This window comes from Polyergus mexicanus, unplaced genomic scaffold (assembly GCF_030449975.1).
Source record: "Polyergus mexicanus isolate NDT 795.1 unplaced genomic scaffold, iyPolMexi1.0 SCAF_16, whole genome shotgun sequence".
In the NCBI taxonomy this organism is placed as follows: Eukaryota; Metazoa; Arthropoda; class Insecta; order Hymenoptera; family Formicidae; genus Polyergus; species Polyergus mexicanus.
In genome coordinates, this window is record NW_027223336.1 from 3349604 (window position 1) to 3362236 (window position 12633).

A 12633-nucleotide genomic window follows, 5' to 3' on the forward strand; every position below is an offset into this window, starting at 1 on the left:
TTAGATAATTAATTCTATCAATTTCAATTAAAATTCTGCTACTACATTGCAATAATTATATTATATTGCGCTCGACACGATTAAAAACTATCGTTTTATTTATTTCCATCTGCATTGGCGTTCTATTCAATATTTTTAAGCAACAGTATTGTATAAGATACTTTATTTTAAACATTTAAAAAACTTCATTTTGAAAATACAAGATGTCAATTTCCCGTAGCACTGCAAAATGTGAAAAATGACATTTAAACCATTGTATCTTATAGTTCTTGAAGAGTTCTACAGTTCCTTATACATATATTAACAATAATTTCGATCACCGAATATATATACGAAGAAAAAAAAAATTTAATCTGAGAGCTAGCATCTAATCTAGAAGCTGGAATCTTTTATTGAAAATGGCCAAAACTTTTTTGTTTTTCATTTTACAGCTTCGGGCCTTAATAATTTTCGATAGAACTTTTCGGAGTGAAAATTGAACTTTCGACAAAACTCCGAAATTTTCTCAAAAAAAAAAAAAAAAAAAAAAAAAAAAAAAAAAAAAAAAAAAAAAAAAACGGTTAGTTCGAATGATTTAAATGGCATTTTTCGCATTTTGCGGTGCCACGGCAAATTGGCACCTCATATTTTCACGATTGCAATTTTTTAAGATATTCCACCGGAACAATTTCTAAAACCTATCAGAAACTGTAGAACTATTTTGGATGCAAACAGAAATTTTGATGAAACTATCGATCTTTGAATATGAGGTGCTTATTTCACACTGGCATGAGTCACGCTTTGAAATATGAACTGTAAACGGAGGCTGACACACACGAGCTTCCTAGTAACCAGCACAGATCGCATAAGAGAATTCGAACCTTGACGTTTGCGCTCTGACAAATGCGCTAGAGTCAGGTGCGAACTGCAGCAGTCTTCGCTTTTGCAATAAAGTCAATAGAAACTCGCGCACCTGTGCACGGTGCGAAGGTGCGTTGCAGCTTGCGTCCGCGATACACATACGCGTATTATATCGATGTTTTACATATACAAACGACACACAGATTCGTTGCGACAGTGAAAGGAAACCAACAGCGAAAACGCAACATTACGCGATTGACAAGACGCGCGCGCGGCTCGGCTCAATTACTTCTCGTAAGTTTTCCTTCGTTCACGAAGGCGGAGACTTTATGGCTTTCGTAATATTGGAAAGTACTCGACGCATTGTCCCTTGCGAAGAAATAATAATAACATCGCGAGATTACCGATTTAACTCGCCTCAACGCCCTGCGTTCATCATTGAATGGTAAAAATTTTTATCTCCGTAAATATTGAATTTTATACTTAAAAAAAAAGTGAATTACAAAGTTTTTTTTTCTTCGTGTCTTTTTGTGTGTCATAAATAGATTTAGGTGTTGTTTTTATATGAATCATCAAGCATAAAGTTTTTTTTTTTTTTTTTTTTTTTTAATTTTCTTCTTAGGCTGCCAAATATCCGAAATTAGTAGACTTTGATGATCATCGATTTGTTTTAACAACCGTTATGTGTATATAGCGTATTAACACTCGGCACAGTTTGCGAGTTAAACATTCGATGATCGATTCGTCCGGGAAACGCTTTTACGAGATCAATTATGCAATTAGTGATCGAGTTTCGTATTACTCTCTCCCTCTCTTGCGGCACATATTTCATAAAGCGACTTCGGAGAAGTCTTATCTAGAACATTTCCTCTCGACAAATGTTTTGATAAATATATACATGCGTGACAATTGTTATAAAGATTAGATCGATCAAAGCAGCCGCCGAAAAAAGTGCATGTTAGAATAGAAGATTATAATATATATACGATTTAAAATACGAAATAAAATATTTATATTTTTAGCAAAGAAGAAGAAAATATTTCCGTTTTCTTATTACATTTTATAAATGATTTTCGAAAATCGTATAAATAAATGTATGTACGTCTCATATAATTCTCACACCGTATCTTTTCTTTTTAAATTCAATTAAATATTTCTCAAAACATGATCACTTTGTGAGAATAAATTGTTAAATTATTCGCTGCATAATTGTTTTTTTTTCTTTACGAATTAATTACGGTATAATTAATTGATGGCAACTCTTGGACTAAAGTTTTGCGTAAAAAATTCGCTCTGGACTCTAATCGTAAGACATAATTTATCTCGTAAATTTGCACTCGTAATGCTTTCTAGAGTGTGAACCCACGAAATTATTTTTCCTCCGAACCAAGGGAAGCTTCGGAGAGAACCTTGATGATCTCACTCTCGAGATCGCGCGTTCATGCATCATACGTTGAATAATAAACATTGTTGCAAGAGTGGACTCGTTCTTTCTTTCGACACATATTCGTTTCGCGTGACACAAAAAAATCGGACTCGTCGAAATGAGGACGAATAACGGAAACGGGCAGCGAGGGACCGCGAAAATTTAGTGAAGGTAATAAAAAAGATTTTATAATAATTAAGGATACGATCGACCAACGCCATTAATAAAATAAATCCAACGTGCTAATATAAAGACGCTCATAAGATACGCTTCTTTGTGGAAAGCGAGAAGCCGACGCTTTCTCGCGTCAAGTATCATTAATCACTCGCCATTCCTAATTATCAAAAGCCCAATGGTCGATTAAATCCGACGCAGACTGCGTCTTGCAATTTCCGCACGCGGCAATTTATTTCGCGCACCTGCCGCAAATAAACGACTGATATCACCGTCACTTTTACCCGACTTCTTATTCCTCGCCCGTGCGAATCTCGCGATCGTCCTTTTTGGTCCGCTATTATCCGCAGACGGCGAACTGGTTCCAGATACTTTTTCAGCGAATTCTACGTGTTTCGAGCTCTCAAAAAGACACGGCGACAAAAGATATATTTTCACTTCTATCGATTAAAATATTAATAATAAATTCCCCTAATAAATATTTGTCTTCTTCTTAAATTTTCTAATAATTTCCAGCAAATATTATAAAAGAATAACTTTGCGTTTTTGAATTAATTCATATCAAGAGATATCTGTTCTAATGTTGTAACTATGATATGCAGGCTCGCTTCGCCTCGGTATAGTTACAATCGCGCCCCGACAATCAATTACGACAAACCCTCGAGAATTCTCTCGTCACTTCCCATGACGAAAGGTCGGGAGAAACGCTTGCAATAGAGATATACTCAAGAGAATGGGTGTACTTAAAAATAATTAAAATAATGGATGTACACTTAATAATAATTAAAATTTTTTTAATTCAGAAAAGTAACCTTCTGAAAATTTTAATTAAAATATTCACTAATCCAATCGCTTTATCATTTTTTTAAATCTATATACAAAGAATTAAATAACCTACAGTTTGAAATTGATCGGTTTAAAATGCTTAAATAAATTGCATTTTTATCGAAAGTCAATGAAAATTGCTAGAAAAGTCGATTTTATTCAAATCATAATTAAAATTCAAGAAGACTTTACTCAAAAGAAAAAGAAAACCAGATTGTAGACAAATATATAAATTTTTTTTTTTTTTTTTTTTTTTTTTTTTCAAAAATGTCAATCTATTATTGGAAAGAAGAACACCCGCCCTCTCAAGTTCTTACAACAAGGCTCTCTCGTTTCTTCCTTTTTCTCTTACCTGAGGCCTCGCGCGTTGTCTGCGTCTCAAGTAGTTGTCCGACGAGGGTGGCACCGCGCTGCAGGTATCGTTCCTCGTGGGTATCCGCGTGGGCGGCGGTACGACGTGGCCGTTGGCGACGACGGGGGTCATCGTCGAGGCGTTCGTCGAAGGAGTGTCGCGATGGCTCTTGGTACGACGTAACAATCGGCGCACCGTATTCTTCACCGTCGCGGCGATATGCGTCCCGCCGCCGCGATCCCCGCCACCCTCGTGACGGTGCTGATGGTGATGATGATGTTGCTGCGGATGATGATGATGCTGATAGATCATCGACTTGTTGTAGTCCACCTTCTTGAGACGCGTCGACGCGGGCGCGGGTGCCACCTTGTGGCCGCCCGTCTCCGTCACGTACATTGTGTCCACGTGCGGAGCAATCCTGCTGGATTTCTCGTCGCTTCAACGACGATAAACTTCTAAATACGAAGCGTTTCTTGTTCCACCGGGAAATAAAAACGTATCGTCGCGAATAGACTTCACCGTTCGATACTGTCGGAATTCTAGTTCTAAGAAAGACGTTCTCTTCTTTGCGAGAGGAGGCCAACGACTTTCAAATGTAAAAGACGCTAAAACTCTTGTTAATTTTCTTCCATTTTTCTCGTGCAATTTCGAAATTAGAGAAAATATTTCGTCCTGAAAATAAATATTCTGTCTCTTCGGGAAGAGTATTCTCTTTTCTTTCGGGAAAAATATCCTTTTTTTTTTTACTCTCGTAATATTTTCTACGGAGTGAGTGTCTTCAGGGATGACTCTGCTTCGTTAACGCTTGTCGCTCTTCGGCTGCGAAATATGATTTTGGAACGTCTTCTCGGAAAGTTAAGAGCGAATCGTATATTAGAAACCGTGCTAATCGCGCGATTTTAAGTGTCTTTGTTACCACGACGAGAGAAAGTTTGATTTTCCCCTTTCACGATACTTCACGCGACCCTCTTGGCTCGTTTGTAACATCTACCGCGAGATCTCGATGCCTCTTAAGCGACAGGATGTCGAGTGCAGCTGCTATGGTCGATCCGGTAACTAGAGGCGCTCCACGCACTTAAGCTGCTTCCACAAGGTGTGCAAAATTTATCCGTTCGACGGGGAAAATCGGACCGGCAGCACGCTTCTAAGATGTCGCGATCCTTGAACGGTCGATTAAAATTAATTTTCATCGACTATTGGTTTTTTTCATCCGATAAATTTTCAAAAATCTCAAATTTTCCTTTCAACACAATCCTTCGTTTACTATTACTTTTCTCGGATTGACGCCGTTTCCTCTTGATTCTTAGCGCAATCCTCAACAGTCATTCAACTCATTCGTCGCGGTAAATCACGCCGGGCTGAACTTTCGCACAATTTAATTGTGATGCAAAGTTGCAAACTGCGGTTTGTCGCGGTCGCGCTCGCGTTGTTTCGACACTCTCGGGGATCCCGTTTACATTAATTCGGCAGTAAATTCTCTCGCGTGCCGAGCTTTCGTCGTTCAAACTTCAATGATGTTCTGCGAAAACGGGTCGACTTGGTAAAAGAAGTCGTCCGGGTTTGCATGCGCCACTTTGGCGATTGCGATTCGGCATTCGCGGCATCTTTGCACAAGTCAATCTTTGCGGCGAATGTCGTAACGCAAACGAGATAGAGAGAGAGGGGGAGAGAGAAAGAGGGACTTCTTTCGATCGACAATAACGACGCGAGACGTTACGCGGCTTCCTCCTCCTTCAATTGGAGCGGCAGTGATTAATTAGATTTGTGCGCGACGCTTTTCCATTGGTGCGGCTTCAACGATGGCCTCACACGTGCCAATTCGCTTGTTTGCGCGATTTCGGTTCGACGGCGGCAGATTCTGCGCGAGCGATACAAGTTGCGAGTGCAGGTGTTGCCGTCGAGGTTGACGTCCCCGGCAGCTGGCTTGAAAGCCTTTATCGCGATTCGCAAATATTTAAACGGCTTACTACGAACGCATCGTTACGCGGATTTAATTCGAAACGTCTTTGAGAGCGAAATAAGAAGGTCGTCTCTCTACAATTTCGTGATATGTCTTAAAACGATTAATATAATATAATTAAATGCTGTCTGAAATACATCTCTTGCCATGGAAACGCGATATTGTGATACTAAAGAATATTATAAAAAGAATTTTTTTATTCTCCCTATATAAGTACTTATCCAATTAACATTAATTGATTTATTTTCGCGTATTAGAAAACAAAATCGAAAATAAAAAAAAATTTTTTTCTTTCGGAACTTTTCTCTTCAGCCAGCAAAGAAATTAGATATTCTTATGATCTTAAGTATTAAATATATATATATATATAGGGAATTAAAATTGTATGTGTGTGTGTGTGTATTTCGCGAATACGTTCCATACTCTTTCGCTGTTCGAAAGCACTCTGTTGCTCGCAAAAATCGAAAAGTATACAACCACGCCGCAAAAAAATAAAATACAAATCGTAAACGCACGCTAGGTGCACGCTCGTTACATTCATCGATCCTGTTTCCTTAAAATATCCCCGCATAAAATAATGGACGGGATGTTACGACGCGGATATGATTTAGCCGGGGGTTACCGCACCCGATGAACCTTCCCGGAAAGTCACGACGAGTTGCATTACCGGAGGCCGTTTGTATTTCGGAATCTATTCGCTGAATGGGGTCATCGTCTCCCTCGTGAAATATTAATCCGTCTCTTGCGAAACATCTCCGGTCATGTCACGCGTGTCGTTAAATTATACCTTCACAATTAGCGTAATGTCATTTCTCCGTGATATAAATTCTTTCTCATACAATTTTCTAATAAGATTTAAATCGCGTGGTCATACACTGCGAGATATTTATTCAAAATCACAGTTTCACGATGAAATGCTCGTAAACATGATGGCGCATCACTTGACGAAATGGAAATTGACGACGTTATGCAGCCGCGGAATTAATGTAGCGAGCGCGGTGAGAGAATTCGTTAAAGTCGAAGCGCGAGCGCAACTTCCATATAAGCGGAATAATTAATATAGAGTTTACTCCATCCATGCGAGCGTGATAAAGCACATTATTTTCGCGAGACATGCAAAGGGAAACTCCAAGCTATACAGAACGTGCGGAGTAAATCCGAAACCTACTTTCAGTATATGTCCTAATTAGAGTTTTAAAGCGAATTTAGTCGCGAAGCGAAAGTTCATCTTAGTCGTCAAAGTGGAAAATACGATATGATTAAATATTTGCATAATTTTGGTTATTAAATTTTATTGCGCATTATTATAAGATAATCGCGTGAAAAGCGCGAGCATAAAGTTGATTACCGTGTAAAATAAAATACCGAGAGAAACGTATCCCCCCGCATGAAAATATCCAGGATTTTTTAGAATTAATGGCAACGAAATTAATTTAGCACTCTCGTAATATGTATTTTAATGATGAGACAATTATTGTCTATGCTGCATTAAATTATCTTAATCCGCCAAGTCTCGTTATTATCATTTCCGACACGCTCGCCAATGTCCGAAGATATTGCATCTGTTTACATCTGTAATATTAGCTGACTAGGCAGGGTATGAAATACCGCTATGCCTTACAATGTAAACATCAGAGTCACCAAAGTGAGATAAAGGGATTTAATAGCTTATCGTGACGATACCATTGTTAAATCACGTTACAGAAACTCAATTTTTCGGCGAGCGAATTCGTCTAAAAGAAAATTGCTGGGAAAAATCGCGAGAGCGCTTATACGATTCATGAATTTCCTATTCGTAATATCCTTAAAACGTTCTGGCGATCATCTCCTTTGCCACGCTCGTTTTTCTATCAGACGCAGGGACATTAAGCTGTCTAATCGAAAATTATATAACCTCGCGTGACCTGTAGAAAATTACTTTGCGAGAGAAAGAGAGAGAGAGAGAGAGAGAGATTTAACTAAAGCTTTTCAATAACGTCAATTCACTTGGGTCTCCGATGGTTATTATGTCAAAAAGGGAACAATCCAATCCAATTAAACTAATCATCTACCGTCAGCTAGAATCAAGCATAAAACGACGCTTAGCGTTAAAGCTTTTACGAGGTCAAGGTAAAATACCCCCCCTGAGTTTTATCGCAAAATATATTCGCATCGCTTTTTTTAATACGCCCCCCCAAAAAAAAAAAAATCCATTTGTTTGACGAGTTTGGATTCCGACCGACATCCAACTAAAAAAATACCCACGTTAAAAATTTTTAATTCGGATAATTTATATTTTAATATATGTGAGGTGTGTTATATGTGTCAAATTTGTGAGTCGCGCGTTTTCATATAGATAACAAGAGCGTACCGCACTCGCGCAGATAGTGTTACAGCGGATATCCGGTCGTGTCCCGAATAACGAACGGCGGCGAGCTTCCCCTTCGGGCGTAATCGTGAGAGGTCGACATTCCTGAGCGCGAGGCATGAATCATCGGCTACGACAAAACCGATAAATTTTCATGTAAACATAGAATAAGAGACGGGTTCCCTAGACATACGAAAAAAATACTGGCGAACGCAAACACGCGATCCATTTCGTGGCCATGATCCGTTATACGCTGCTATTCGATAAATTAATAATATGATATTGCGATTCTATTTTGCCATTCCGTTTCGCTGACGCGATGTAATTGAAAAGGTAAAAAAATATGTTTAATTTAATACAATTATTATTGTAAATTTTGTGAAAAAATAAATATATTTTTTAACCCTTTAAATTAATAAACAAGCGACTTCATAGAAATACCAACTATATTAATTTAGTTTCGTGAAATTTCCAATCGTAAAATCTATGCGAGATATATTTCGAAAAAGGCGGCTAAAAATATATCGGCATCATTTTTCGCGTTGTAAAAATCTCCGAACACCTTGAGATCGCAGATTAATGGGATGAAATATGCAAAGACGACGGGAGCGATGCGTCGCATGGCGAATCGAAAATTCACTTTATTCAAGGAGGAAAGGCGGTTTCTCGCCGGTGAGAGAAATTACAACGCGTCCTCGTGGATGCACCAGGCGACGTCGCAAAGGACAGCGACGATGCACGTGTATGTACTACGTATTATTGTGTGTGTTTGTGTGTGAGCGGGTCTCCTTGAGCTCAGTAGTGCATATCTCCGTTGCACGATGCACTCTCTTTCGCTGCCTACGCTTGGTAAGGCAAGGCGAGGCGAATTCCTTGCGATATCGTTCGTCTGCGCGGAAGAATTTGCTTTTACGATCATCGAGAATTTTGGCGACTGTGCAAATATACGAGGATACTAAGAAAAAAATATTAATTTCGAGGGTCGATCGTGCCTCGACCATACATGACCTCGAGATTCAGATAATTCCTCATCTATTTCATCTATATTGAATCTCTTTGAAAATAAGCAACGATAGTTATGATTTGAAAATCACGTTTCCCGAATCCTTAAAGAACGTAAAATTAAGTATAAATAAAATATTATAGCGAGAGATAGATAAGAAAAATTTAATAAAATATTCAAGATATGAAGAAATTTAGACGCGCATATCGCTATTAAAAGCATTTGTTCTTTCGAAAATTGCGGAGAATCGCGTTCGTCGTCATGTGTTGACACAATAGGCGTGTTGAACCAACCGCGAAACATCACACCGTCACCACCCATCATGTACCGAGTCTTGTACGCTCGTGTCAAGTGTCAACACGGAATACATGTCACATCGAGATCAACGGGTTGAGATCGATAGCTCTCGAGAGGGTGTATATGCAAATAAATTTAAACCATGTATCACAGTGCAACATATCTCCAAACCTTCGACACGTACGACATTTGAACCGTGAACAGCTCACAATCGTATCAAACATTTAGTCTATATGACTTATCAATATTATTCTTGAAAAAGTTGTACATATCATTTGTATTATATAATATATATATATATTAAAAAAAAAGTATACATATATAAACTTTTTGTTCCTTATCCGTTTTTCAGATTGATAAATGTAATAACGCGATCGATACAATTTAAGCTTCATCTTCTTGTTACGCGCAAAGTAAAAAAAAAAAAAAAAAAAAAAAAAATTAATAGCATTATAATTATATCCTATTATGAAAATTTTCCTCATATCTAATTTGTAATTATTTCCTTATTTAACAATTAACAGTTTATTCTGAACACGGTAATAATGTAATTGTTATTCATATATTTCTTGGTCCCTAAACTTCTCTCTCATGCCTGTATATACTTTCATTTAAACTTTAAACGTTGAATGAAATCTTGGACGATAAACGGTACTCGCGACGCATACTTTTCACCAGAGAAACGCGGCCGCGGATTTTTTCGAAACTTATCACGGAATGCGTTTCACTGGAGAATCGCGGGACTTCGTAAAGTGATTAACGTAAATGAATTAGTGTTATTCTCCGATAAGAATACGGAGAGAAACCCGTACAAGCCGAGTTAGACTGACATAGCGATATAAACATAGATCGTTTAGAATCAGCGAAAAACATTATTATTAGCGATGTGTTTTTTGCGCGTGTGTGATATATCGTACAATTATTTATCTAATTAAGTGCCTTTATTCTAAATGAGCCTCTCAGAAATCAAACTCCGATCAACATTATTTCTTCTGCAAATTTTTTTATTTCAACACCAGAGCATACGATTAAATGCTCTGATATTAAAATTGAGAAATTTACAGAAAGTAAAGTCGATTAATTTCGTTTCTGAAAGTTTCGGATAACAAACTATAAATTTCGAAAGCGATCATTTCAATCTCGAGACGCGATTTAAAAATAATCGCCGCGAGATAACAATGTAATGTTACACGGTACAACAGTCGTGGCGATTGTAACAAGACGCTGGCCGTTTGCAGCTTGAAACAGGCTGATAGGCGATCAAATGAATTAACGAAGCGAGTACATAAAGAACCCCGGATCGTCATCTCGATCGGTCCGTCAATCAATCGATCGATCGATCGATCGATAGATGGATCATTCTCGCGGCTACCCGATACGCGTACGCATCTCGATAACGTTCCTCGAACGAAACCTGTTACACCTACGGGCGAGTCGCGTAAATTAAAGTGCGTTCGCGTTGCGTCACTCATCTCGACAATAGCCGCATGCTGCTTACGGACATTCCGCTTAAATTGGTCGAAAACTCGCAAGTCAGAGAGACGCCATCAATTCGGAATGTAAATCGGCTGAAAAAAGAAAGAACTTTGCGCAATTCCGGTTTTTGCAACGCCGAGCGCGCGAGAAAGAACCGATAACTATCGCGTATCGGAGGCTGGTCGATTGTCTTCGACGAACGCGTTCAAAGAAGCCCGATGGGACTATATACCAGGCGTTTTTTACGTAATCTACAGAGCGATTGTGTATTCCGGGAATATGTATAAAAAATGAGAGAAATTATTTCCTTCCGCACGATACGCGATGCGCTTTCTACACTTTCTTACCGCGTCTCCCTCGTCTTATTTTATTCTTCCCCGTTTGATTCATTTCAACATTGACTCGTTCTTTTTCTTTTACACGTTTATAAATTATATTGTCCTTTAAAGATCTCATAGAATTCTTTGTTACATTTAATATTTATTCCAAATTTTATTGTTCAAGAATTATTTTCGCATTTCTAATATTATCTCGATTCTAACGCACGCATACACACGAGGCAACTAAGTAAGCCATTATATTACGAAAAGTACATTTAAGAATGATTAAAGTCCGGTTACACGACTATTCACACGGATAGAATACTATCATATATTCTTTTATTTTCCTCTGCTCGCGTCTAAAAAAGGAAGTGTATATATAATATTTATTCGATGAATATAGTCATTCGGCGAATACGTTATTCATCGTTGGATATTTCATTCTGTATTTAATTAGCGTACGATTTCAATTGTGTCGGGGGACAATGTTTACATCGTCGCTATTAATATCAGCGGAATATTACGCCGAGCGTATGTTTATACCCCTCGGCGACGTCACGTTGAGATACACGCGTGACGCGTGTAAATTTCCAGCGGGGTCAGCATCATCCACTATTCGCGTCGTTTATCGAAAAGCAAGATGATACATATCGCGAAATTACGGAATACATATTACGCGCGTACAAATGCGAGCAACACAGCCGCCAGTTATCGCTACCGCGAGACCGCCATCGCGAACCGAATCCGGAGAGATCTCCTCTCACGATGCACCATCACTCGATAAAATCCACCGACTTCTTTCGCGAAAAGCGAGAAAGAGAGAGATACACACCGGGACTTTTGGAGCCTTCGGAGAACCGCGAACGTTCGTTGCGCGATCGAAGGAAAGTCGAGAGGAAAGCGGAGAGAAGAAGGTAGGCGGAAATCGATCGCCGACGGTACATGAGCAGATGGGAAGCTGCACGTAATTACACGTGACCGAATCGCGCACATTCTCGTGACACTTCATCGACGTCGTGTCGCGGACGAGACTTTGAAAGAACGCGTTTAAGTTCAACTTTCAACAGGGATGAAACTTGTATAGCGTACTATTATTACGTGATCGCCACTACGAAGAGAGAGAAGGAAGATGCCTGCAGAATCCTTTGACGGATCTCTCCCCTACGTCCCCCGCGGCGCCGTCAATCGATGTCAATTCGACCAAGTACCGTTCCGGTCGAAGCGCGGAAAAAAAAACAGAGACAGAGATTGCGAGGAAGAAAAAAACAGAAAAACGAAGAATCTCTCTCTCTCTCTCTCTCTCTGTCTCTGTGCTGCTCGATCGCGAGTCTCGTGCTAACTGAGCGCGCCGAGCGTCAACACGCGAGCTCTCTTCGTTACTGGATCTTACCAGCGAGCGCGATACGTGCCGCCCCCCTCTTCCAACCCGTTCTCTTCCCCCGCCACGAGCCATGTGTGCGTGCGTACCAGATGTACGCGTACCATCCTCGATCCGGCCTCCGTGAGGTCGCGAAGCGTTCGGAAAATCAATATAATCAAAAGATATTTAATTTCGAGGGCGATGTCGCGTGATTCTTAAAAAAAAATAAAAAAAAAAGAAAAACACGAATGAT

The 12633-nt window shown here is 39.3% G+C and overlaps 1 protein-coding gene across 3 annotated transcripts in view; it reads right to left on the reverse strand.

Moving 5' to 3' along the window:
- The window catches only part of LOC138940246 (serine/threonine-protein kinase MARK2), a 69678-nt gene extending 57327 nt beyond the window's left edge, over positions 1–12351 (reverse strand). The window contains exons 1-2 of one of the 3 annotated variants that reach the window (XM_070308934.1): positions 12119–12351; positions 3618–5136 (exon numbers count right to left, since the gene is read on the reverse strand). In XM_070308934.1, the coding sequence (XP_070165035.1) occupies positions 3618–4013 (396 nt within the window). In that variant the 5' untranslated portion in view covers positions 4014–5136; positions 12119–12351. Of the gene's footprint in view, positions 1–3617; positions 5137–12109 lie in introns of those variants that run through there. The other 2 variants (XM_070308933.1, XM_070308923.1) reach the window with 2 other exon arrangements.
- Positions 12352–12633: the final 282 nt, after the last annotated feature.